General features: G+C 34.7%; 4 protein-coding genes across 13 annotated transcripts in view; 3 read left to right on the plus strand and 1 right to left on the minus strand.

Moving 5' to 3' along the window:
• The first annotated feature begins 205 nt into the window (after positions 1 to 205).
• On the plus strand, positions 206 to 6,667 carry Opa1 (Opa1 mitochondrial dynamin like GTPase). 7 transcript variants are annotated; one of them, XM_083088257.1, is made up of 18 exons: positions 206 to 314; positions 677 to 914; positions 1,142 to 1,277; positions 1,378 to 1,509; positions 1,893 to 1,937; positions 2,576 to 2,665; positions 2,745 to 2,902; positions 2,994 to 3,157; positions 3,227 to 3,491; positions 3,581 to 3,772; positions 3,857 to 4,041; positions 4,116 to 4,277; positions 4,361 to 4,548; positions 4,625 to 4,839; positions 4,962 to 5,219; positions 5,306 to 5,506; positions 5,632 to 5,836; positions 5,958 to 6,667. In XM_083088257.1, the coding sequence occupies exons 1-18, from the start codon at positions 286 to 288 to the stop codon at positions 6,020 to 6,022; spliced, it is 2,928 nt and encodes a 975-aa protein (XP_082944383.1). In that variant the 5' UTR covers positions 206 to 285; the 3' UTR covers positions 6,023 to 6,667. The 7 variants fall into 7 exon arrangements, with proteins under 7 accessions (XP_082944383.1, XP_082944384.1, XP_082944385.1 ...); XM_083088258.1 differs by having other exon boundaries at positions 2,579 to 2,665; XM_083088259.1 differs by lacking the exon at positions 2,576 to 2,665.
• A 1,466-nt stretch (positions 6,668 to 8,133) lies between these two features.
• Positions 8,134 to 12,042, plus strand: LOC145965017 (uncharacterized). 2 transcript variants are annotated; one of them, XM_083088266.1, is made up of 5 exons: positions 8,143 to 8,225; positions 8,328 to 9,401; positions 9,719 to 10,615; positions 10,721 to 10,922; positions 11,015 to 12,042. In XM_083088266.1, exons 2-5 carry the CDS (start codon positions 8,499 to 8,501, stop codon positions 11,281 to 11,283), a joined length of 2,271 nt encoding a protein of 756 aa, XP_082944392.1. In that variant the 5' UTR covers positions 8,143 to 8,225; positions 8,328 to 8,498; the 3' UTR covers positions 11,284 to 12,042. The 2 variants fall into 2 exon arrangements, with proteins under 2 accessions (XP_082944390.1, XP_082944392.1); XM_083088264.1 differs by having other exon boundaries at positions 8,134 to 9,401.
• Positions 12,043 to 12,832: 790 nt separating this feature from the next.
• Mib2 (E3 ubiquitin-protein ligase mind bomb 2) lies at positions 12,833 to 21,055 on the plus strand. Of its 2 annotated transcripts, none has more exons than XM_083088268.1 (12): positions 12,833 to 13,406; positions 13,726 to 14,209; positions 14,300 to 14,415; positions 14,562 to 14,947; positions 15,185 to 15,397; positions 15,474 to 15,645; positions 15,792 to 16,053; positions 16,137 to 16,448; positions 16,553 to 16,916; positions 17,115 to 17,326; positions 17,531 to 17,778; positions 17,865 to 21,055. In XM_083088268.1, exons 2-12 carry the CDS (start codon positions 13,779 to 13,781, stop codon positions 18,176 to 18,178), a joined length of 3,030 nt encoding a protein of 1,009 aa, XP_082944394.1. In that variant the 5' UTR covers positions 12,833 to 13,406; positions 13,726 to 13,778; the 3' UTR covers positions 18,179 to 21,055. The 2 variants fall into 2 exon arrangements, with proteins under 2 accessions (XP_082944394.1, XP_082944393.1); XM_083088267.1 differs by having other exon boundaries at positions 13,760 to 14,209.
• The window catches only part of LOC145965019 (uncharacterized), a 34,249-nt gene continuing 28,272 nt past the window's right edge, over positions 20,429 to 26,405 (minus strand). The window contains exons 3-5 of one of the 2 annotated variants that reach the window (XM_083088269.1): positions 24,591 to 25,721; positions 23,955 to 24,288; positions 20,429 to 23,550 (exon numbers count right to left, since the gene is read on the minus strand). In XM_083088269.1, the coding sequence (XP_082944395.1) occupies positions 23,267 to 23,550; positions 23,955 to 24,288; positions 24,591 to 25,721 (1,749 nt within the window). In that variant the 3' untranslated portion in view covers positions 20,429 to 23,266. The remainder of the gene's footprint in view (positions 23,551 to 23,954; positions 24,289 to 24,590; positions 25,722 to 26,405) is intronic. The other variant, XM_083088270.1, reaches the window with a different exon arrangement.

Below are 26,405 nucleotides of genomic sequence, written 5' to 3' on the forward strand. Positions count from 1 at the left end.
TTGAACACATCCCTAGAGAGAGATATTCTTATCGTCTCTCTTTTTCTGCGGTCGGGAAGACCAATCAGGACAAAAGGAGTAAAGATTTCTTTAACCTGATTGGTCAATCAAACGCTTCAAAGCATCCAGAGCATCTCCCCGAAAAGAGAGAGAAATATAGAAAGTGCAAGCAAACCGAACACACATATACCCACCTATACTCTGGTTTCTTTACACCATGCCTATACCTTTAATGGCGGTGTCTACAGTTATTTATCGACAACGGGTAACGATCACCCTTAAAAAATGAAGCAAATAATATACGGCAAATTCGGGTAAAATCAACATAATTATTTGTAAAATAAAGCAAAATAATAAATCTATTTAATCTAAATTGAACCTTATGTCAAAATTTATTAGAATACAATTCATATATTTCATATATGCATATGTGTGATCGGCACAAGAATTTGGGGTTATAATATATATGTTTCTTTATCAATTAAAATAAATACTTTATCACGTTTTTTTTTTTTGTGACTTGCTTAAAATATACTTTAACTTTATTGTGTTTCTTCGTTTCTATTTGATATGTTCTCCATTATTTAAATTTTGATAAATTATACGATTTGTATTGGTTATAATTAATTGTGACTTTTTCCTAAATAAATTAATATATTTTTCCTTCCTTTTTTAGTTATGGCATTTTATTAGTCTCCAAAAGCTCCAGATATCCAGTCATTAATACACGGAAACTAATGTCTGGAAAATTTAGTAGGTACAGTAGGCCATTACTAGCATCACCACAATTGAGATACTTTGCAAATCCGCATCGTGGATATGCTATGGTGGTAGCAAGAGTCTTAAGGGGAGCATTAAAAATTCGATATCTTCTTTTGGGCGGTGCAGTCGGTGGTGGAGTTACTTTGCAAAAGGTAAGTAGACTGTATTTTTCTTTATACTTTATACTTATTTATGTATCTTTTTTTAACTGTATGATATATCTCATCAATTATTAAATATTAATATCAAATATGTGTAACAGCATCAGTTATTATATAATGTAATTAATTTTTTTTTATTAATCATATTTATGGAATTATATAATATAATATGGAATTATAATAATATAATATTAATATAATCTCACATATATAAATAGAAATATGAAGAATGGAAAGAAGGATTACCAGATTTGAAATGGATACAAAACTTGATACCTAATGAAAAGCAATGGCAAAATTTTCGAGAATCACTTATGACACTTAAGAATAATGTGAACGATAAGATTGAGATTGGTAAGCATGACAAATATATAATCATTTATATCTGTGAAAACGTAAGGCAAAGTAAAGCGCGCATTGTAATACACGATGAAACATTGTCAAACATAAATAGATCCACGTATAAAAGAGTTTGGACTAACTAAATATCGAGAATACAGGATGTGGTTTGATCAAAGACTGGATAATGCTATTAAGGCAGCAGAAAATCATCAAAAAGATTACCAAGAGAATAACTCTATACAGAGTGAGTGATTGGCGCGCGAAGCTTTTTTTATCATATTTATACATTATTTCTAATTTTGTCTGATAATTTTATTCATCATCTGTCCCATGTTATGATCCATTCCTCAAATATTACATATTCCTTCATTTGCCTGACGTTTTCCTACCTGAACAACAATCATTACAAAATATGAGTTAATGAATGATGATGAATGATTGTTATTATAATTTCTTTAATTGCTCCAATTTCGTTGTGCAATTTCTACTTAAATTTATCGTTGATATATAAAAATTTGCATGACAAAACACTTACTTATATTTGTTTATTATACTGCAATTTATTAGTGCAAAGCACTATTCCACATACATTTGTATTATAGATTTATTATGGTCTGTTCTGTTCAGGTGCATTTGATACCATCTCATTGGTAGCTAAACAAACTTACTCAGGTGTGTAAAGAAAATTTGAAATTACTATTTCATACATACTCTCTGTCCATTCAGCATTTTGTAATTAAATGATTCACAAGATTCGACTGTATATTCTATTTTCCAATAATGCAAAAGCCATAAATAAGCTATATATAAATATGGTTGCAACATATATAATACCAAGCCATAAATAAGCTTATATGTAAATATGTGATTGCAACATATATGTATAATACCAATGAATATTCATTTTAATTTTTGAATACTGAATGGGACAACCATTATTTTTCACTTTTGTTATTTTATTTGCGCACTTATGTGTAATTTATATACATATATAATTACATATATGTATACATAATATAGTATAAATATATACAAATATTGTATACACACACACACACACACACACATATATATATATATATATATATATATATATATATATATATATATATATATATATATATATGAATTTATGTTCCACATTCGTTTTTATTATTTTTTTAATAATATACTTTATATGTAAATTGCTCATGCGCATAAAATAGCTTCATTAATTTTTTACATTGATACTAGCTTTCTTGCACACTTAAGCGCGCGAAATAAATTAGAAGTTACTATAATTTGTAAATATATGATATTTTTATTTTAAGCAGAAACAAAAGATCAGTTACCCAAAAATATGATTGTCTTTACACGTCCATTATTTAATGATAATACTGAAGAGGAACGTAAGAAAGCTCGTATGTACATATCATAAATTAAAAATTTTTTAATTTTTAACAATTAGTATTCTCATATTTTTTTTTTTTTTCATTGAAGAATCATCGCAACAGAGAATGAATGCTATGCAAGATGAATTAATGCAGATTCAATTAAAATATCAACGTGAAATAGAAAGATTAGAAAGGGAGAATAAAGAGTTACGTAAACAGATTCTTTTACGAGGGAATCAAAAGTTTAACACTAAAAAGATAAAAGTAAGTAAATCACATATATATGTTTTGACATGTATATATTCGTATTTATCTTATTTTGATTGTATTTTTAAAATTATTCTTATTTTTATAGAAATCATTAATCGATATGTATAGCGATGTCTTGGATGAACTTAATGATTATGATAGTACTTATTCCACTGCTGATCATTTACCTAGAGTAGTAGTTGTTGGTGACCAAAGCTCTGGTAAAACATCTGTGCTAGAAATGATAGCTCAAGCAAGAATATTTCCGAGGTACGTTTTTTTGTATTATTTTATGTATATTTGTGAATATTGATACTAATTGCTATTTTTGTTATATAGAGGTGGAGGTGAAATGATGACGAGAGCGCCAGTCAAGGTTACATTAAGCGAAGGTCCCTATCATATAGCGCAATTCAAGGACAGTTCCAGAGAATTTGATCTTACGAAAGAAACGGAATTAGCCGAGCTCAGACGAGAGGTGGAATTGCGAATGAAAAATAGCGTTAAAAATGGAAAGACAGTCAGTCCGGATGTCATATCTATGACTGTTAAGGGACCGGGCCTTCAACGTATGGTTCTAGTCGATTTACCTGGTATTATTAGCGTATGTATATAAGTAATAAATTTCATAAATTTCTCTAAGAAAATTTTTGTAGTATTGTTTATGGAATTTCGGATTTTATTTTGAAACAGACGGTAACTGCCGATATGGCGGAAGACACTCGCGAGGCCATTAAACACATGAGCCAACAGTATATGAGTAATCCTAACGCAATTATTCTCTGCATACAAGACGGATCCGTCGATGCGGAAAGAAGTAACGTGACCGATCTTGTTGCTCAAATGGATCCATCGGGTAAAAGAACAATTTTCGTCTTGACAAAAGTATGGGAAATGATTTTTCTTCTTACATTAATTAAACTGAAGAAACAGATGAAGACATATGTAATTGTTGTTATTCTATGATAGGTTGACATGGCGGAAGAGAATTTGACTAATCCTGATAGACTGCGCAAGATATTATCCGGCAAACTGTTTCCAATGAAAGCATTAGGGTATTTTGCTGTAGTTACTGGTCGAGGCAAACAAGATGATAGTATACAAACAATCAAAGATTACGAAGAACAATTCTTTAGAAATTCTAAGCTCTTCAAGTAAGTTTAAAAACGAACATTTAAAAGAATTGATATGACTTTAAATGCAGTTGTTAACGTTTTGAATTTTCCAGAGATGGTTTGGCAATGTCGGGTCAAGTAACTACGAAAAATTTGAGTTTGGCGGTAGCCGAATGTTTTTGGAAGATGGTTCGTGAGACAGTGGAACAACAAGCAGATGCGTTTAAAGCTACCAGATTTAATCTGGAAACAGAATGGAAAAATAATTTTCCGAGGTAAAAAATGTTACATATAAAAAAAAATTTTTTTGTTCAATTGTAGTTTTATCAATTAATTCCATAACATATTATATGTCCAGATTAAGGGAATTAGATAGAGACGAGCTGTTTGAAAAAGCACGAGGTGAAATCTTGGATGAAATTGTCAATTTGTCACAAGTATCACCAAGACATTGGGAGGAAGTACTAATGGCTCGAAATTGGGATAAAGTCAGCATGCATGTATTTGAAAATATCTACTTACCTGCCGCTCAAAGTGGAAATCCAAGTATAGTATATTGATAGACTATTCTTTCCCTTGAACAAGCGGATAGCTTCATAAATATAATGTTTTTGTGTCATAGATACATTCAATACTACTGTCGATATTAAACTGAGACATTGGACCGAACAGCAACTACCTGCGCGTAGCGTCGAAAGTGGATGGGAATGTTTACAGCAGGAATTCCAGAATTTTATGACACAAGCTCGACTTAGTCAGGATCACGACGATATTTTCGACAATCTCAAAAATGCCGTCGTGAATGAGGCGATGAGACGTCATTCGTGGGAAGAAAAGGTAAATTCAATTACGATACAATTACGTTACAATTTTTCCATCTTTATTCTTTGTATTAGAAAAAAAATAAAATTATGATGTCATGAATTAATTATATATTAAAAAAGCGTATTTTGTTGTAGGCATCAGAGATGTTACGTGTTATTCAACTTAACATTTTGGAAGACAGAAGCGTAAATGATAAACGTGAGTGGGATCAAGCAGTAAGATTCCTAGAAACTTCGGTTAAAGAAAAATTGCAAAGTACAGAACAGATCCTGCGCGATATGCTGGGCCCTAATCGCAAAGAACGGTGGCTCTATTGGCAGAGTCAAACAGAAGGCCAACAAAAACGTGCGGCTGTTAAGAATGAGCTAGATAAAATTCTTTATGCCGATAAGGTATGCATACATCAAATAATTGCAGCTAAATAAAATTGCGTAATTTCTTTTTATAATATCTAAATCACATATTTTTGATTGCACAGAAACATGTACCTACTCTAACACATGATGAGTTGACTGCTGTTAGAAAGAATTTACAACGAAATGGTTTGGAGGTCGATAATGAATTCATTCGTGAAACATGGCATCCCGTTTATAGAAGATTTTTCCTACAACAGAGTTTAGCAAGAGCATATGATTGTAGGAAAGGATACTATCTATATCATACCGGGCACGAAAACGAAGTATGTTAGGATACTTTTAAAAACTAAATACGAGCACACAGTAAAAAAGAAATGTTATTGTATACACACTTCATATAGCCGCTGGTCGGCCTAACTCGAAAATTTTGCTAATAGAATGCTTTCAGATGGAATGCAATGATGTAGTACTTTTTTGGCGAATTCAGCAAATGCTAAAAGTTACTGCAAATGCTCTTCGACAACAAATCATGAACAGAGAAGCTCGAAGACTTGATAAAGAGATCAAGGAAGTTCTGGAGGATTATAGTCAAGACAATGAAATTAAGGAGAAATTGCTCACAGGCAGACGAGTCATATTAGCTGAGAAACTTAGTATGTATTGCAATATTTTTTAATTATTATTTGTTTAATTTATAAAAGTGTGAATAGTAAATTAATAAAAAATATTTATATCTTATTGTGTTGCTTAATTATATTTTATTTTTATTTACAGAACGGGTTAGGCAAATTCAAGAGAAATTAGAAGAATTTATCCAAGCACTAAATAAAGAGAAATGAACATATTAAATCAATTATTATTGAAATTGGGCATCACGTTATGTGAAGCAAATCTCTAACATCACTCGCGATTGAATAAATGAAAGACTGTATATTCAGATTAATATTTTGTGGAACATCAGTATACATCTTTGCAGATTTCTACAATTTGATCGGGGAGATAATTCGTCTCTCGGCAAAATACTAAATCCGAAATCAAGAGCACAATATTGATGCAGGTATATAACAAGCTTACATGCTTAATCAAGTTTATATGATATAAATAAAAACCAAAATCTATATGCTCTTTGTACGATTTAGAATTGTAAATACGAGACTGATATGTGATTGAGAGACTTGAGAAAGATATTATTACATAAAATTATCTTCAGTGTACGAGGATCATTTCATGTAAGAATATTATGATTAGTGTAAAATGATTAAATAAATTACAATTGCATAATTGTTTGATAAGTGAATATATTGATATAGAACTGCAATAGTGTAATACAATCATGTTACGATTATAAAGCTATTATAGACAAGATAAATATAATTAAGCTTGTTATCAATAGCAAAACAATATGCTGCAAAACGAATGTAGAAGAAAATATAGACTGCTCCTCAAATAAACTAGTATTTAATTTGTGTGTATTGTGTAAGCAATATAGTCATATTTTTTATTTAAATGGTAGATATTCACTGTATATATGTATTCTATATCTGTATATATTGTATTCTTTTTGAAGTCTCCTGCTATCGTATATATTTTCAGTTAATGTAACATATTTACAGTAAAAACAAAAAGCTTTTTCAATTTCTTGCAATTATATAAAGAAATAAATATGTTGATTATGAGTTATAAATCAAAAAGTTATCCCTGAGAATAGTTAAAAAAAGGTGTAAATAGAAATATTTCTATTTCTCTATTGTCTTTTAAAATTCTTCATTTAATTGGTATTTCAAAAATTCAGCAAAGAAAAATCTATTATAGGCCTTATAATAAATTTAAATATGCGATGCAGACAATGGCTGCGTTCAGCAGGAAAGCTGCTTTGCAACTGTTGTAAAATTCGTGAATCTGATTGGTGCATGCTCTTAGATTCAGTCAAAATTAAGAGCATACACCAATCAGGCTCACGAATTTTACAACAGTTGCAAAGCAGCTTTTTCTGCTGAACGCAACCAATATTACAAGTGGCTTCAAAACGCTTGATTGATCCAATTAAAAAATTTTTGTTCCAGTCAGATTTAAACGATTTGAAATATTTACAAGCGGAATGCATTTTCTAGGGACATTAAGGATATTTTGGAAACTTTCCAGAAAACAGAGATAAACATAAGTCACACAATTGGCTATTAATTTGAAAAAGAAATTCTCTCATTGGTCCTCTCATTAGCTGCTCCAATCTGACACGATTTACGACCTCATTGTAGGTTCAGCCTAAGCCCATGGCTGCGGTCGGGAAGACGCTTTCTAGATGCTTTGAAGCGTTTGATTGACCAATCGGGTCAAAAAAATTCTTTAGTCCTTTTGCCCTGATTGGTCAATCAAACGCTTCAAAGCATCCAGAGCGTCTCCTCGAGCCCATATTATGGGTGCATTCGTTTATGGAGTCGCTGCCGCAAATGTCATTTGTTTATCTATAGTTTACATCACGTACACTATAGATAAACGAATGACATCTGCGGCAGCGACTGCGTAAACGAACGCACCCTATGGCTGCGTTCCGATATTCACTGCCAGTACTGAGAATCTATAGACCGGTATTCATAGTCCGGTCTTATATTTAAGATCGTCTTTAGTTCATCTTCAGATAATCCATAGCCAATAAAATGATACATACAATATCTAAAGATGAACTTAAGACGATCTTAAATATAAGAACGGACTATGAATACCGGCCATAGTTTATGTCACGCATACTATAGATTTTCAGTACTGGCAGTGAATATCGGAAACGCAGCCTATATGTACTATAAGTTGCGGGCTCGGTGTGGTCAGAATTGACTAATCAGAGTAGAAGGTCGGCAAATTGCTTTGCTCTGATTGGTCAACTACATCGAGCCCGCAACCTATAGTATGATACAGGCTTTACGAATCTTCAAATGTTACGCATGCGCCGCTATATTTTTTCCACATGGTGGAACCTGAAAATGTCGAAGCATGTGGTGTCCGAGAGCCCGAATCTGTGGGATATCCCCTCTAGTCGCGGAAAATTCGGTGATTCCTGTTCAGCTTAACGTTACATTCGCGTATCAGAAATAATCTTACAAGCTACTCGTATCAAAATCAGCAAGTTTTACATTTCAATGAACATTACAGAGTGATATGCGATTTATTGTATGACGGGAAATCACACCAATCTGTTTATCACTCGGTTGGAGATCCATCCCCCTTTCCCCTCCTCCTTATAAGGGGATTTCACCGTGAAGAGTGCGGCGCGAAGCGACACGAATAAACTTTATGTGAACGTTGGCTAGTCACTATTTATAAATGGACAATCTAGTGGAACCCCCGCCGCCGAAGAAGAGATGCGTTGTAGAAAACGAGAATAAAATGCAATTGATAGAATGTGTACGAGAATTTCGGCTGCCACAACAATTTCCCAGCACGTTGAAACAGGCAGTGAAGCAGGGTATCGTAAATTCCGTAGAATCTTCGCCGTCTATGCTAACGATGCCCGAAAAAGTAACAGTGTTATCCGGCGTCGAATCGGATCGTCAAATCTCTATAAATAAACTGCAGAAATTAAGGATTTTATCTCCAAAAGGAAAGGATTTGGGAGAATTCAATGTAGAATTACGGAATGATAATTTGTTAAAAGGAAAAGCGATTATGATAACAAAATCGAATACTCTCAAGCCTGTGAAAAAACCAGTAACAGTGACTCTGTCTCCGATTTCGAAGAGGCTATTTCCACGGATACTTAAACAAGGTACTGCAAGGATACCAAAAAATAATTTGATGAATATTAAATCCTATAGCAAGAATGAATCTGAAACAAATAAAAGTAACGTGTTGCAACATTGTACAACACTGTCAATAAATAAAATGATTGGGAATCAAGATATCAAGACCGGAGGTAAAGAGGCACAAGTCTTTATTAATGATATTGTTGAAATTCCGGTTTCCATGAGCGAGACAAATTCTAAGCAAGCCTTATATCAAATTATTGATAGCGACAATCAAAAGTATATAGTATGTAATAAAATAAACAATAAAAATAACCATGTAAAAATTCCAAAAATTAAAGTAATAGAAGATAGTGAAGCTACTTTAGCTGTAAAAGTATTGCCGCATAAAAAAATTATTGAATCACCATTTTCTACAGTAAATTTGAAGCATGCGATAAATTCTGATAGCAATAATATACATAGGTCTGAAGAGTATTCAAAAGTAAGTAAGAGAAAATATATTACTAGTGTAAAAGATGTAGAAATATTTTTCTACATCTTTTAATACCATTTTTAAAAAGAAGTAAGTTTTAACTAAAGATATTAGTTTATTAGCAATTTAATTAAAAATTTAATTGAAAGTTTAGGTAATAATAGTAAAAGTAATATTGATAATTTCAAAGTAATTTGAGTAAATAGTAAATAAATTACTTCAAGTTAATTCTGATATAGTTTTCTTAAATAATCAAGTATATGAAACATACAAAAAAATATGATAGTTATATACTTATTAATGAAACTTTTTTTACTTCAAATCAGAATACAGTTTTGACACAGGAGCATGATATTGTATCATCAGCAAGTGAGAAAGACATAATTCATCATGGCAAAGTTTTGTGTGATATCAAGTGTGAAAATATACAGAATAAATATGATCTGAAGAAAGGCTCTGGAAATGATTGTTCTACTGTTATGGTTGATGATCCTATGCAATGTATTCCAGAATTACAACAAATCACAAGCACTACTGACACAATCATGCAATTGAATGTAGAAAACCAAGATCATCCCAAGGATTCAGTTCAGTCAGGGTTATCAGATCAATGGAATATTATCAAAAAAGCAATGGATAGTGTGAGGGATAACAAGTTGCGTGCACTAGCATTGAAGGCTCTAGCAGATTGTGGAATTGGAATCGAGAGACATGTTCCAATACGTTTACCAGAAGAACACAAAGCTGTACATGACACACAAGTACAGACTATGGTATTTGGTTTATTGGATCCTAAATCTTTTATATTCATAAATAAGGACTTGGATAGCATTCAAAGAGTAAATCAAATTACTCTTTATGATATGCCTAATCAAGATCAATCAGTAACAAATGGTTTATATTCTAATGATTCCCTATTTAAAGCTCCTGTTACAACTGAACAAGAAAGCGATTTCGATTTAGACAATTTTATTAAACAAATTGTTGAAGAAAATTCAGATACTGTGAAAATGAAGGAAACTTTATCAGTGACAAAAATAAGGTGTAAAAATCTTATAGAGCATTTGGAAAGAGACTTTGAATCGGTTAAACGTTATGATCAAAATGGCATGTTAAATATACATAATGCTGTTGTAAGCAATAATATCCATTTTGTTCAGAGACAATTAATGGTACTTCAACAATGTAAAGAAAGTGTCGATATATTGACTGAGAATGGAATGGTAAGTTTATTTATTTATTTTTTTTTTTTAAATCTAATTTCTTAAATTTAATTTGATTTAGTTTCTTAAGAGACACTATGTATCATTTTTTCATACATTTTACAGACGAGTTTAGAGTTAGCAATCAAATATGATGCACATGACGAAATCGTAAAACTTTTACTGAAGACTGGAGCACAACCGGTGATTCCAAAATATATACATGAATCAGCACTAATCATAGCCAGTAAACAATCCTCACCCTTATTATCAATGCTTATTGAACATGTTTCGGATTCAAAATTACTCGATCAAATAGATTCAGAAGGTGAATTGTATTATTGTTATGCAAGAAATATTTGTGGAATCGATATTACGGTATATTAAAATTTAACCATAAACCTATTTTTGTTTTTCAAGGTTTTGCGGCGTTACATTATTGTAGCATGCGCAATAATTTGGAAGGTGTGAAAGCACTTTTATCAGCTGGCGCTACTACAGATTTGAAAGATATGAGATCAGGACGGACACCTCTGTTTCATGCACTAGACAATAATCACACAACGGTGGTACAGACACTATTAAAAGCCGGTGCTGTTGCGAACATCACGAATTACGCGGGACAAACACCTCTACCCATAGTGGCAGAAAAGTTTATTTTTCAGAATATTAGAAGAGAAACAACGTAATCACTTTTGTTTATAGTAAAAGAAAAATGGATTTAGAACTACAATATACAATATCAAGGTAAAATTTTTAATTATTTTTCAAATCATTGTTTAACTAATTTCTGCGAATTATTTATTTGTTGGAATTCTAATTTTAGTTTTAATTCAAAGACTAGTCAAAATGATGTAACTTATTGATTTAGATATCAAAATTTTTTTTTAGTTTTACATATGTAACTTTTATTGTCAAATAAAAAATTATTTTAAAATTATTAAAAAATTTTTTTTAATATTAGAAATTTAATTTAGAAATATTGAAATTAAAATAAGTTTTATATTTTATTAACAATCGCTGTATTCAGCAGGAAAAGCTGCTTTGCAACTGTTGTAAAATTCATGAATCTGATTGGTGTATGTTCTTGGATTCAGCCAAAATTAAGAGTATTAATCAGGCTCACGAATTTTACAACAGTTGCAAAGCGGCTTTTTCTGTTGAATGCAGCCAATGATAGCAGAATTTTTGTATAGTAAAATATTTATTTGTAACTTATATTTTACGTGTATATATATATATAAAATTATAAATTTATATTAATGTATAAATACTAAAATATTAATTCTTGATATATTACTCTTATTAATATTTTTCTGTTTTCTTATTTTCACTAATAATTAAAATTTAACATACATTGTGTTATACAAGACGATATGTATCTCTTATATGTATAATTTATAAATTGGCTTAACATTTTTTATACTCGTACATGAAATATCAATCTACATTTGAAATTGCATCTTTATTAGCAAAATTATATACTCTTATATATATAAACATATTTTTATGTTTATAAACATTTTCACATATGTATAAATATAAAATATATGTATAAACATATATTTCATAAAACATTATATCCTAAAATATAGGAAAAATGATGCGTTTCATAGTATGTAAATCAATATTTTTACTCTATATTCACTCTAAAAATATTTCAAAATAGTGACATTTAAGTAAATTATCATGTGAATTAATTATGAATGTTAATGTGTATATTTTTATTGATATTGCACTATGTAATTTAAGACTTATATATATTTGTACAAAAGATATGAAAATGATAAAATTACAAAAATAACGTATATAAAAACGTATATTTATAGTATATATTTATAGTATATATTTCCACTTTAAGTAATATAATTAAATAATTTTAATACAAAACTTCTCTATTCTCTAAATCTCTTCTATCTTTATATTTTTTTTATAATAAAAAATATTTCTATTAATTGCAACAACATATATTAAATAGCTTTTATTAAACACATTTTCGTTGATTTTACAAGTTCTTGATCAAATTTGAGACAATTTTTCCTATCGAATTCTATCAAAATCAAATCTAATTTAAATTAATCGAAGAGTTTATCTATTCATTTCTCTGAAGTTTAATATTTTCATTTTGTAATTATTTATAATTAATTTGCTTTTCTCTTAAATAAATCGATTATCAATGGTATAATTAATTTGCTTTTCTCTTAAATAAATAGATTATCAATAGACAGAACCAGCGCGATTGATTGTCTGTTCTTGTCTGATTTTATTCATCTCATCTAGTTCGGATATGAACCATAATATGGACACGAACCATGTATCATTACCGAGCGTAACGGACATAGTTCACGTTCACTTTTTCAGGCGGCGCATCAGGACAATATGCCTGTTATAAAACGAGGTGACCGCTCTCAGGTTTCTCTCTGGAGAAAGCAGTAGGAGGGAGGGGGGGAAATATTTAATTAGTTTCCCGATGGTTTCCCGTGCGTCGGATCTGGCGGGCCGACGTACCCGGGCCGAAGGAGGCGCCATCATCAACAGGCCCAGTTATGAGTTATGAGGTTACTGTCGTCGGTATCGCGGACGTAGAACTCGTTACGATTGTCACCGTCACCGTCACCGTCATCGTTGCCGCCTCCTCGGCGATGGAGCGTGCGTAATCACTCGGCAATGATGCTGCGTAACGTCGGCTCTTCTCCACAACCGATTTCTAGCTACAGCAAGCATCTCGTGGATTATCGGTCGCGTCGTCGTCGCTGCACCGCGTATGATTCATAGGGCTCGTATATAGACTCCATCTCGAGACTGTCCTCAGGTACGCGAACGCATCTTCGTCGAGAATTTCCTCCTGTTCTCTCTCCAGAAACGCGCTCCGAAATTAAGCGAGTTTGATAATTCGTGGAATAAAATTGAAACTGATCGAATTATACTGTGCTAACGTTTTGGATCAGTGTATTTTATTATTTCCTACAATTGATGATCATATTATATATTTAACACAATAATATTTTAAGTTCTATATTTATACGTTTCAAAATCAAGATTTGATGTCATTTTTTGATAATTATTATAATTATTATTATGAATACAAACTAATATCAATTATGTATACATTACAATATATTATGTTACAGTGTGTAATGCTCAATGTGAAATATTCTTTTAAAGAATTAAAAGCCAAACAGAGATGTTGGAAGTTGGCTTGCGAGTTGTTCGTGGTCAGGATTGGAAATGGGACGATCAGGATGGCGGCGAGGGTCATGCTGGAACAGTAGTGGAAATCGGAAAGCCACCTTCCACAGGGAACTCGGCCTCCAGTCCGAATCCTGCCGATCGGACGCCAGACAAGACGGTTATCGTTCAGTGGGACCACGGCGCTAGAAGTAATTACAGAATCGGTTACCAGAATGCTTATGATCTGTTGATGTTTGATAATGCAGCCGCTGGCGTCAAGCACTCCAACATTATCTGTGACGGTTGCAAGAGACATGGGATAATTGGCATGAGGTGGAAATGTTCTCAGTGCTTTGACTATGATCTCTGCACACAATGCTACATGGCCGATGTACATGAGCTGACTCATACATTTCAAAGATTTCAAACAGCTAATTCTATAGGGTCAGTATTCGTGATTTTATCCAAGTGTTTTATCACTGTTATTGACTCTGATATAAAATTATCATTATATTTCTCAATCAAATGTTATAGAGTTCAACTAGGACCGAGAGAAGGATGCACCAAAATACCTTTGAAAGGAATCTTTATAGGAGCAAAAGTCATTCGTGGACCAGATTGGGAATGGGGAGATCAGGATGGTGGCCGTGGTATTATTATATTTATTAATATTTCATCTAGATATAAATCTCAGTTTGAGTTATAATTATGTAATAAATTATATTATTTAGAATTATGTAATAATTATTTTAATGAAGTATTATAAATCTCTCATCTTTCTCTGACTATGTTTTAGGAAAGACTGGCAGAGTCATGGATATACGTGGTTGGGACAATGAAAGCAGTCGTTCTGTTGCGACTGTCACATGGTCCACGAGTAGCACCAATGTATATCGATTAGGTTACAAAGGTTGCGTAGATTTGTGTTATGTGGAGGAAGCTAATGCTGGTACCTATTACAAGGAGCACCTTCCATTACTCGGCCAACCGGTCTTGACCATACCAGACAACGGAAATAGCTCGACACCGACAAAAAGTAGTGTCTCCAGCACGTCTAGTCCACACCATCTGACATTTAATGTCGGTGACAAAGTGAAAGTACTAATTGAGGTCGATATATTAAAAGAAATGCAAGATGGTCATGGTGGTTGGAATCCACGTATGGCCGAATACATAGGAAAGGTATTCTCTGCAAAAATAAAATGTCATCTCATCTACAAGTACCATAAATATTAATTAAAATAAATTGAAGTTTAACTGATTCTCTGAAAATCTCTTTAGAGATTTATTTCTAAGAAATGAAGCAGAAAAAGAGTTAAGCAATTTTGATTAATATTTATCAGAACTGTGATATGTGTTAAATATTTACAGTTGAAACTATATAAAAAATGCATTAAGTTAATTTTCTAAAATTTCTAGATTGGCACAGTACATCGAATTACAGACAAGGGAGATATTCGCGTGCAATACGAAGGCTGCAATAATAGATGGACTTTCCATCCAGGCGCTTTGACGAAAGTCACCGCAAAGGGCGCGTTCTCCCTCGGTGACATAGTCCGTGTAAAGAGCGATTTAGCCGCGGTCAAACAATATCAAGTTGGTCACGGCGAATGGACAGATATCATGAAAAACGTTAGTTGACAATCTATACATATATCGTTTCTCTTTTGTATTTATGATTTACACATCGAATTTATATTTGTCGCAGGCTCTAGGAAAGACCGGAAAGATAATCAAAATTTATCCTGATGGTGATTTGCGTGTAGCACTAGATGGTCCTACATGGACATTTAATCCGCTAAGTGTCGTTCCTGTATCTTCTGGCACGAATCCTACGGCTGCTGCGCATGATAATGCGAATAGATTTAAAGATCGTTCAGGTATTTCTATTTTCTAATGTTAAAAAAAACGGTTTGAAAAAAATTCTTATTTAAACGACTTAATCGAAATAAAAAGTATCATAGTTTCATCATTGGATCGATTTTGTTCTTAATGGTGTAGATGTAATTATTTTAACTTCTTCCAGTCGAAGGTACCGATAGCGAAGTGGAGAAGCTGTTGAGAGACGCGGCTAGGGGCGAAGCCGGTGTGGTCGCAGTGCGAGAATTTCTCAAAAAATATCCTGGCAAAGTGGATGCGCGCGCTCCTGGTGGCGGCAGAAAAACGTGTCTACAAGTGGCTTCACATCAGGGCCAGCGTGAGCTTTGTAATCTTCTTCTGGACGCCGGCGCCTCTCTACGAGCGGTTGATGAGGACGGTGATACGCCTTTGCATTACGCAGCATTCGGGTATGTTTGGGAAATCATTATCTTTAGTTTCCTGTGATATTAACTGTAGCAACGTGTTATCTTTCATTCTTTCTATTGAACAGTAATCAACCGGAGATAATGGAACTGCTACTATCACGAGGTGCGGCTATCAACGCCGTCAACAATGGTAGATGCAGCGCACTGCATGTGGCGGTTAACAAACAACACGCACAATGCGTGAGAGTGCTTTTGCGTCATCATTGCGATGTCAATCTGCAAGACTCGTATGGTGACACAGCATTGCACGATGCAATCGGAAAGGACGCGTTAGACGTGATCGACGCGTTATGCGCTTGTGAAAGAGTAGACTTTACGCTTCGGAACAAACGAGGCTTCAATGTTTTGCATCATGCTGCGCTAAAAGGCAACGCTCAGTACGTATATGAAGCAAATAGTAGTACAACTATGGAATTGAATTATAATTTTAAATTTGTCTATAATTCACACATGAATGATATAAACTCATCGATCTTCGCAGCGCAACGGAGAGGCTAGTCACACGCGCACGTCATTTAGTCGATACGAAAAAGGAGGATGGATTTGCAGCGTTGCATCTGGCGGCATTGAACGGACATAAAGAAGTTGCGGCCATCCTTCTTTCACAAAACGGTGGACGCGCCAAGGTCGATCTACGCAACAATCGACGACAGACTCCGTTACACTTGGCCACCTCGCAGGGACACTGGTCGATTGTCGAATTACTAGTTCACGCTGGTGCGGACATTGGTAGCGCGGACGAAGATGGTGACACCGTGCTGCATATTGCGATAGCAAAAAGCCCGAATCAACAAACTGCCGTGCCTACGCCAGAGAGTAGCCGAGATTCGCCGCTCATATATGCGGTACGTGAAAATTTACGATTTCATTCTCGGATATTTATACATTTATGCGAAAAGAAACGAGTACTCATGGAATAAATATTTATTTTTTATATGAAATTAATGTTTCCAACATTATTCTGTGTATATTCATAGTTTGAAAAGTATAAAGAAAGTATAGACTTGTCATTTTTATCTGACAAAAAATTTTCCTTCAAACAGATCTGGCAGAATCTGGCGAGGCAAAGCACAAAGACTGAATTAGCACTAGCTTGTTTTCTCGTAAGTGTGGACAGAAGCTGCAAACTTCTTGAACAAGTTAGGAATAATAAAGACAAGACCCCGCTCGATCTTTTGGAGGGCGATCCGCAAACCGCTCTGCTCGTCGATCTTTTACGATCCTACAAATACCAAAGTCACAGCACGCAATTAGAGTAAGACAAGATAAGATATTTTAAAAGATATTCTAAATCCAATCTTCGAAATGTTATAAATATGTATGAAAAACGCGATAACAAATTGATTTTATAACATTTTGAAATTTGGACTTACAATGTTCTCAAAATAATGAGGTTAATCGATTATCAAATTATTCGATAATTTTTTAGTAAATATAGAAAGAATAATCCGTTTTACAGAATAGAAAATAATCCACCAAGTAATTACGTAGAACCATCTACGGATCGGATAGATAATATGTCACAATCGGAAGGATTGCGTAGCGGGAGGAAAAGTATATCCGGTTCCGGTGACGCTGCGGAATGTCGAGATTGCTCAGGACTCGTAACGGGCACAAAGCAAGAGAACCGACTTGATCCTAGCAGTAGCGTCACGCTTGGTTGTGCACATTGCGGTCATACCGTCGTTAAAACGCAATCGATTCAAGGTATTCGATTTTATAAATTTTTCTAAACATCGTCTCGAGAAAGGTTTATACTTGTGTATTTTATATTTTATTTTTGCATTATTTAGATGGTCAGCTGGCAACAGGTGAGGTTTCAATAGCTAATTCGGAAGAAAAATCAAAAGACATGTCGTCGGAAGGAAAACGGAAGGAAGAGATCAACGACAGGGAAAAGGAAAAGGACAAAGACTTGGAGCGATTACGTTATCTCGAAACTAGAGTCGCGGATCTCGAGGAGGCGAACATGTGCAGCATTTGCATGGAACGTCGTCGTAATGTCGCTTTCCTTTGCGGTCACGGTGCCTGCGAACACTGTGCCGCCCCGCTAAAGACTTGTCACATGTGTCGCAAGACGATCACAAAAAAGATTAATCTGTATTAGATAGGTTCAATGAGACCAAACGTTTATGCCGGTATAACAACATTGGTTTTTCAAGCGGTATACAATGTGTTCCAGGAGGAAGCATCGATACTTCAACTGGTAATAATAATTATCGTGAATAAGATGGTTGTGATAAACTATATGTCTGGCTTTAAACAATTTAGCCACCATGTAATTTGGAAGAGACATTTGGAAAAGAAGATATCGCAGGAATCTTTTTACTTACTGTGATCGATGCTATTACCTTCCAAGATATCATTCATTCAAGATATGCTTTTAAGATATTGTATATATACATATATATACATTTGTCCAAATGATATAAAAAAATGATGAATTCTGCCAATGCCTGTGGATGTGCGTAGAAAAACGTTTATCAGTTGATCATAGTGATACGTGCTGAAGCGTTTCGTGTGCTGAAAAAAATTAAACTGCCAAAACATACATTTTTTTATTCCGTGACAATTCCGACATGTGAAAGAGCGAGCTCCACTATATCGCACAAATATCACTTCGAGAAAGGTTTACGCGCATCACGAGATCCGCGTTCGCTCGGACACGAGATAATTCGATTTTACGTTACCTTTTTTTTTGACTTTTTTTCAGAAATTAATTCAGCAAATTAATATAATTTCAGCAAATATATTTAATTAATTAATTATTATACTGAAGATATCTCGTATCTTGGCAAACGAGCGCACTATACAATTGTACGCTCTCCTTCCTCTTGGCGTAATGCCTATGCTTTATCCCGTCCATTTTTTAATCCATGTTTAAAGAAAATGCAGATAACGAGCACGAAAAAACGAGCTCTCGAATTTTACTTACGAAAGACATTGTCGTTTTTACGCGATAAAAATCATAGAAATTCGTAGAAATTCGTGTATTTATATATCGCCACATTATTGCGAAAGATACCGTTTTATAAAAGTATTCAAAGACTCTGGCAAGATTGTGCGAGCTTTTGCTGTTTCACGCGCAATAGAAGAGAAGAGAGGGGAGAAGACACACTTAGATATAATTTAATTCTAACATATAGTCGAAAAAAATTCTTCATTATGATGAAAAGTTTTCGATGATCTAATGTAGAAATGTTAAAAACTGTCTTGCAAACCTTCTTCCACTATACTGACAATTATTGTTTAGAGCTGCGAATCTCTTTTGATATTCAAATGTGTACTCCTCTCTTTCTCGCATTTTGCGTATTGTTCGATAAATCTTTTTGCATGATAAGTAAGACACGCTAAAAGGAAATACATGCCCAGCCAAATTTTTTAGATAGAATAATTATATACTCATTTGTATAAAGTAATTCATTTGTGATCCAGTGACAATGCATAGAACCAATTAATTTTAAGCGTGTTTCTCATTATGAATGCATGTCGAATGAAAGGAAAAAACAAGACGTAGTTTATAAAGTTGTCGAATTATCAGGGTACAACCTTATTAACACGAGGATTGATCTTTGACAGATCTATTACGAAAAAATAAAACAATTTCGAGCGATTTTTTTGTTTCTATCAGTATTAGACATCTTGCCTTTCTACACAACACAACGAAAAACTCGAACTCGAGATGCGCGCGTAGGGAATTCTATTTAATGCAAATAAAGATTTAAAGATGTACCATGGTATATCGGAGCTGCGATAATCAATCAATTTTTTTTATATCGACTAACTTAAATATTAGTAATTTTTATATTAGCAACTAAAGAATCGAGAGGGATTCTTTTTACGAATGATTGTGCTGGGACGAGGACAGGGTAACGCATCGCGAATTTTACGTTCACGGCGAGAAACGTACGATTTGCAATAGTGTTGCAATCTGATTTCGTCAAGATGATATTAGTTTTCTTCTTTTTTCCCTCTTTTTATAATAATAGCTGTATTGTCATTTAGATACGTGCGGCGTATATACTACACAAAAGATGTTATAGATGTTATATTACTATAGCATAACTTTTAAGCATCGATAGATTTTTACGCGATTGTAATTTACGACATAATTTAAATAAACAAAAAAATTTACGGTAGATAAATATGAATCTAATTCAATATTCCATCTGTCTTTCTTTAAACTTTACGTTTTGTTGAGTAACGTGAAGAGATGTCTATCTTCTTCACACGGTTAACTAATTGTCGTATATTTACTGAAAATAGAAAATAACATATTACAAAGATGAATAAGGAAACGATAATGAATACTTAACGCATCATCAAAAATTGAAAATGAGTTTGTTGTCTCCTTAGCTTAGCAAGCAATCTTATTTATTTTGGTACTCGATAAAGGTTCCGATAATCGTATATTACAATCTTGAGCCAGTTTTGCAAAAATCGTAATAGCGGTACTAACGATATATAATAATGTATAATAATGGTAATAATATTTTCTCTTTTTCTAAAGTAACTTAAACGCAATGTACTCTATTAGTAGTGACATCGTATTTTATCTGTAGTATCTAATTAAACAAAATCGTGACGGCATATAGTATGCCATATAGTACGATCACGCAACTTTTCAGCTACAGAATTGTCTCTTATACACCTTTTCTTCTGTACTGTTTCTTCATTTATCTCTTCTCTTGAGAATAATATTATAGCGTAATCTTAACAAAGGGCAATCAAGCATCAAGATATGATTCACAATAACGATTAAAAGGTACAGCATGTCCAAAAATGTGTACACTGTGAAAACTGATATGAATATCCTATTTTCAATTTCATCACGTTACTTAAACGCAATATTATGGTTCCTTTGTGCCTAGATTATTCTAAGAATTACATACAACGCAAAAAAATAATGTTTCATTTCTCATTTTTTCCCTTTTTAGTTTGCTTTTCTCTTTCGTTCCTTAATCGAGACATCGTCGTTTTTAAATCATAAATGGACAATATTGGCCGTCGAGATATCGCCCTTATGCATTAATGACAAAATAAATGCGATTAAGAATTGAAAAATACGTATCAATAACTCAAAACGAATTGCATAGATTTAGAATATTACATTGAATGGATAAATACTAACATATTGAAGAACGAACAACAAATGTAAGCACAATACAGAAGGTCTACAAGACACTTCGCATCATATATATTTGCGATTATCATTTTCCATTATAATTTTCAATTAATGAAAAAAACAACAACATTTGAATGAAAAATATAGAATTTCCGTAATATCTATTTTTTATACTTAATCACTTTCGCTGCTCTTGCTCTCTTTCACATTTTTCACTTGTCAAAGCACGAGTAAAATATAATCGTGCGTACTAGTTTTTAGAATGATTAGAGAAGTTTCAATAACCAAATTGCGGATAGAGCATTTATAATTATAAATTGCCGAACTTAAGAATTTTATATTAAACTTCAATATTGGTTAATTTAGTACATATGTTAGCTGAAATTAATAAAATAGACCGAAATTTGAGAATAGAAATCTGCCTATATCACTAAATATTATATTCTCTCTAAACTTCAGCAATCCAGACTGTTACTTGATTTTTTAAGTTTAAGAATAGAGTAGATAATACGGAAATCCGACTGCTACACATTATTTAACACAAAAAAGTCACTAAAGGATTAACATAAAAAATATTCCAACAAACATATCATCCGCGTATCCCTCTTGCAAAGTAAATATGACATTGGAAAGTGCACTTGCTACTTACAAAAGATTGTAGTGATTTAGATCAATCGTATAGATCCGTAGGGGATCGTAAAGTACAAATTTGCACAAATTTCACGCGTGCGAATTTTTTTTTTTTCATTGCTTCATGCGACGAGAATTCTGCGTCGAAAACTCGGCAAGCTTTGTCATTACTTATCGAAACACGGTCTTGTTTCGTGATTCGTGCGTGATTAAAGTTCTACTCGTATCTATTCGTATAAGATTTCGATCAAAGTGCCCGATGATAGCGAGAGGATAATTATCGCGGAGTCTCGTAGTACCATATACAGAACAATAACGACACTGCTCTTTTTTTTCTTTCATTTCTGCGTGAGATGTGTTTATCGGCGAGTTTTATAATCCTAACAGGAAGTTTCTTAATAGGATTCTTTATAGGAGCTTTTGCTCTCTTTCTCTCTCTCTCTCTCTCTTTTTTTCTCTTGTTCTCTCTCTATCTCTTAAAACGATTCATCGACTTCTCGCGCGATGTGTGTCGATGTATAGATACGTAAAACCGTCACACTGATTCATTCGCCGAGCGTAATTATTGTCAACTACGATCAAGTCCTGAGTCCGGCCAAACACTGCGACATTACCGTTTTATTAACGTTCGGAAACGACAGCCGTAAGATACCCAATATTTACGTTACACGTTAATAAGATAACGTGCGTTAATAATAATATATATATTATATATAATGAAATATACATAGCTTTATTATAGCAGTAACACTATATATCTTTCGTTATAATAGCTATAATGTCACGCACCATCATTTTTTATCAACGCATAAACATTCTAATTCAACGTGTCTACGACTTGGTTTCGTCGATGTGAAGATAATCATGAGGGGAAGGAAGATGAAAAAGGACAAGAGTCCTGTTTTTAAAATTAAATTTTCTAAAGAAAAAAAATAATAAGAAACGAAAAATAAATCTTTATACCAATCCAATTAATTTGGAGTGCTATAAACTCAGAGAAGCAAAATGATAAATTAGACTTTTCATCTTCTGATCCGTCAATCAAGTCTCGTTAATAACGATTTTTTATTTGCGCACGATAACGCAAATCGTAGAAAGTGAGACAATTGCATCATACTCGAGGGAAACTCGATATGAATTTCGGTGGCAATGATCTAACTTATACGGCGAGGATGAAAACAGGGTATCAAATTAACGTTAAAACGTTGCAGCGTTTGGTTACGTATCGAACAGAATGAGTTGTAGACGAAATGAATGCAACTACCTGTGGTAGGACACGTTTAACCCTGCATCATGTTTTTTTTTGTTTTTCTTGGAATAAATCAGTGCGATCAGGTAAGAACGGATAAAAGAGAGACAATTATACTCTCTATGTATTACGATATAGAGGCTACTATTACTGTGTGCCGTGAATTGACTCGTTAGTGACTCGGTAGTATTTTAAGCTACGACCGGTTCGGGACTGCATGGTTGAAGCTCCGGCTCGTTCTGCGGTTCCGCGCTGTTGGTGCTCGTGGTAGTAGTAGTGGTGGTGGTACCCGAGGCCGCCGTCGACGTGTTCGGCTCGTGATTCGGATCGGCGGGAGTCATCGCGGCCCATTGCGTGGTATATGGTGCCGCGCGCGCCTGTCGCCTCGCTTTCCTCTTGGCGCGACGTTGCTCCATGACTAAGCGCAGCCGACGCATCTTGCCCTTTGTCGCTTCATTCTCTTTCGATAATTCCTCTGCATTCCAACAAACATTACGTGATATTTAATCGATATTAATAGTATTAATAAAGATCTCAGTGAAGCGTCAAGATCTCGAGATGGGCATAGTTTTTATAAAAATATATAAAGATGGGTGATATTATTATAAATATTATTCTATTTTCTGATACTATGATTATGTTATAACATTATGTTGTAGCATTATAAATAATTTATCTATTTAAAAAAAATATATATTAATAATAATAATTTATTTAATATATTATAATTGATATTAATATATTGAACATATACATATATTATATTATTAATTTGAATTTAAATCTTTTCTTAAAAAATCTTAAAAAGATTATATTAAACAATTTTTAAAAATTACTTTAACATTAAAAATATTATTCAACACGTTTATAATTACGTACCGTTAGAGTATCCTGGTGTGGAATCATGGCACCCAACCGACGTATTCGCTCCACTCGCAGTGGTTGTGCTGGTAGAAGATGTGGACATTGAGGACTGTTGACGAGCGTGCGAATGCCTATGATGATGATGCCTGTAGTGGCCTGCGGATGCAGCCGGCGTCGCACAGAGCAAATCATTTAAAATGTGAATGATGGTGCTGATGTCCCGCTTCGGTCTACCGTGTCTGTCCTGAAGGGCTGGGTTCAAAGTGCCGCTGAACGTGCCGGAGTAGACACCCTTACCGTGATGATGCATACTCTCTATTATCGCGCCTTGCCTACGTCTCGCGTTCTCCTAATTTTGTAAAATATTTCATAAAAATTTTGCTACACTCGTGTGCCGTTAACATTAACGATAACGATAAAGTAATACTGAATGTACGCCATAAATACGATAATTTTAAGGACCTGAGAGCATAAGCAAAAACATTCATCGAGAAATAAATCCAATATCAATGGAAAATTTCGTCTCATTAAAGACAAACAATTCAATTTATCAAGAGGCCGAATTCACACATCTCTTAGGACCTTAATTGACGCGGCGTCAATCACGAATAATGATACACAGGGGGAACTGGCTTCGGTAACAATGTATACCTCTGCGAGGTCGACCCGCGAGGTGAGTACCTCAGAGGAGAGCTGCTTCAGTTTCTGCGTGAGGTTCCGGGAAGCCTCGGCGAGCGCGCGGGTGTCGAGCGTGGCAGGCTTGGGCGGCGACTGTTCCAACATCAACGACGAGGTGCAACTGGGACTCTGCGGATTCGATTCGTCGTGCTGACTCCTCGTGACGTCAATGCCACTGAAGGTAACGGATGACGATTGCTGACCGTGATGATGGTGGCCGCTACAGAGTTTTTTCCTGGGTAGCGTCGCATCGTAGGACATTGTCGGCTCCAAAGTATTCTGCTCCTGACTCGGGACAGAACCCGTAGCGGAAGAAGAGGAGGAGGAAGAGGAGAGATTGGGCAAACCGGCCTTGTTATTTCTCGAATGGTGATGATGATGATGGTGATGGTGATGATGATGGTGACCATGATGGTGGCCATGATGATGCCCGTGATGATGATGATGGTGATGATAGAGCGGGCAGGGTTGGCAGGCGCTGGAGGAGCCACTGCTCGTAGGCGGAACGCCGTGCGAATTGCTGCGCGAGGACTGCGACTGACTCGAGTTGCTGGAGGACGACGATGACGAGTGTACCGGGCTGATCGGCGTCGCGGAGACGGACGAGAGTGACGTAACGCGACTGGAGCAAACCGGGCTAGTGGTAGTGGTGGTGATGCCAGCGGTGGACAGAGTATTGCTGTTGCTGCTGTAACCGGCAGCGGCGTGTAGGGCGCTGGCAAGGCTGCTAATCAGATGCGACGTTCTGCCACTTGGTCCACCACTAGCGTTTTGCGACTTGACAATGTTCCCCGGCGATCTAGCTGCCAGACATCTTCTGGCCTGTAACGAGGAGGAAACATGGCCGCTAGGTAAGCTGGATGCGTTGCTCGTGGCACTGCCACTGGCGGGCAAACTGTGGCTGCTGTTGCTAGTGGAGCCCGTCGTCTGATTGGCAGTCGGCGAAGCCGGGGTTACGGTGGACAGCTGCAGCTGTATCAGCATCATGTGATCGCCCAATCGCATTGTCAGGTTAAGTGGTGCTTTGCCGGACAAGAAGTCGTTCACCTGTGAGTCATTGAGACTCTCCAAGGCCTGCATTACACTCTGCTCCGGCCGTTGTGCCTGAAACAACGGGCGTGAAAAAAGAGACGATTATTCGGTGTCGTTATTTCGGGAGTGATGACAAACGAGTTTGTCGTTGTTGAGATTTTCTTTGATTAATATGAGATTGTTTTCCACGAAATAATAAGCGATATAATTTGAACAAAAAAATTAACTTGTTAAGAAATTATTGAGAAATGTATTCATCAAAATATATTATAATTATAATAGTTGCGTATGTCTTACGGTATAATATAATATATTATATGGCAATGTATGCTATTGTAAGCAGGGAAAGAGGAATATACAAAATTTCGAATGTACTATGAGATGCAAGATGAGGCGCGAGAAAAAACGCGGCCGCGATGCGAGATAGAAGCGCGAGAAGACCTGCAGAGGAGAGGAAACCTCGCGGCACCGAGGCTCAAACCCTCGACGAGCACAGTTAGGCATCCCTCACGCACACCTAACGGACTTCCTTTCGCCGGACGCGGTCATCATTGGATTCGGTAATTCGATTCGCGAACTTTTTCTAAGGAAAGTTCCGATTTCGAAGCATATTATTCCTTCGACAACTAAAATTCAGTTTTGGGAAAATACGATTAGATAAAGCATATTATTCCTTCGACAACTAAAATTCACAGTTTTGGGAAAATACGATCAAATAAAGTAAAGTGTCATACAAAGTGAAATATTGTACATTGT

This window comes from Camponotus vicinus, unplaced genomic scaffold (assembly GCF_025532165.1).
Source record: "Camponotus vicinus isolate PSW18456_S1 unplaced genomic scaffold, iyCamVici1.0 SCAF_14, whole genome shotgun sequence".
NCBI lineage: Eukaryota > Metazoa > Arthropoda > Insecta > Hymenoptera > Formicidae > Camponotus > Camponotus vicinus.

Coding starts and splice junctions, on each gene's coding strand:
- Mib2 (XM_083088268.1), top strand. CDS start 13,779: ATGTTGGAAGTTGGCTTGCGAGTTGTTCGTGGTCAGGATTGGAAATGG. Junction 14,416..14,561: donor AGATCAGGATGGTGGCCGTG/GTATTATTATAT, acceptor ACTATGTTTTAG/GAAAGACTGGCAGAGTCATG. Junction 17,779..17,864: donor TAAAACGCAATCGATTCAAG/GTATTCGATTTT, acceptor TGCATTATTTAG/ATGGTCAGCTGGCAACAGGT.
- Opa1 (XM_083088257.1), top strand. CDS start 286: ATGAAGCAAATAATATACGGCAAATTCGG. Junction 5,507..5,631: donor ATACCGGGCACGAAAACGAA/GTATGTTAGGAT, acceptor GAATGCTTTCAG/ATGGAATGCAATGATGTAGT. Junction 5,837..5,957: donor CATATTAGCTGAGAAACTTA/GTATGTATTGCA, acceptor TTTTATTTACAG/AACGGGTTAGGCAAATTCAA.
- LOC145965017 (XM_083088264.1), top strand. CDS start 8,499: ATGGACAATCTAGTGGAACCCCCGCCGCCGAAGAAGAGATGCGTTGTA. Junction 9,402..9,718: donor GGTCTGAAGAGTATTCAAAA/GTAAGTAAGAGA, acceptor ACTTCAAATCAG/AATACAGTTTTGACACAGGA. Junction 10,616..10,720: donor TATTGACTGAGAATGGAATG/GTAAGTTTATTT, acceptor TACATTTTACAG/ACGAGTTTAGAGTTAGCAAT.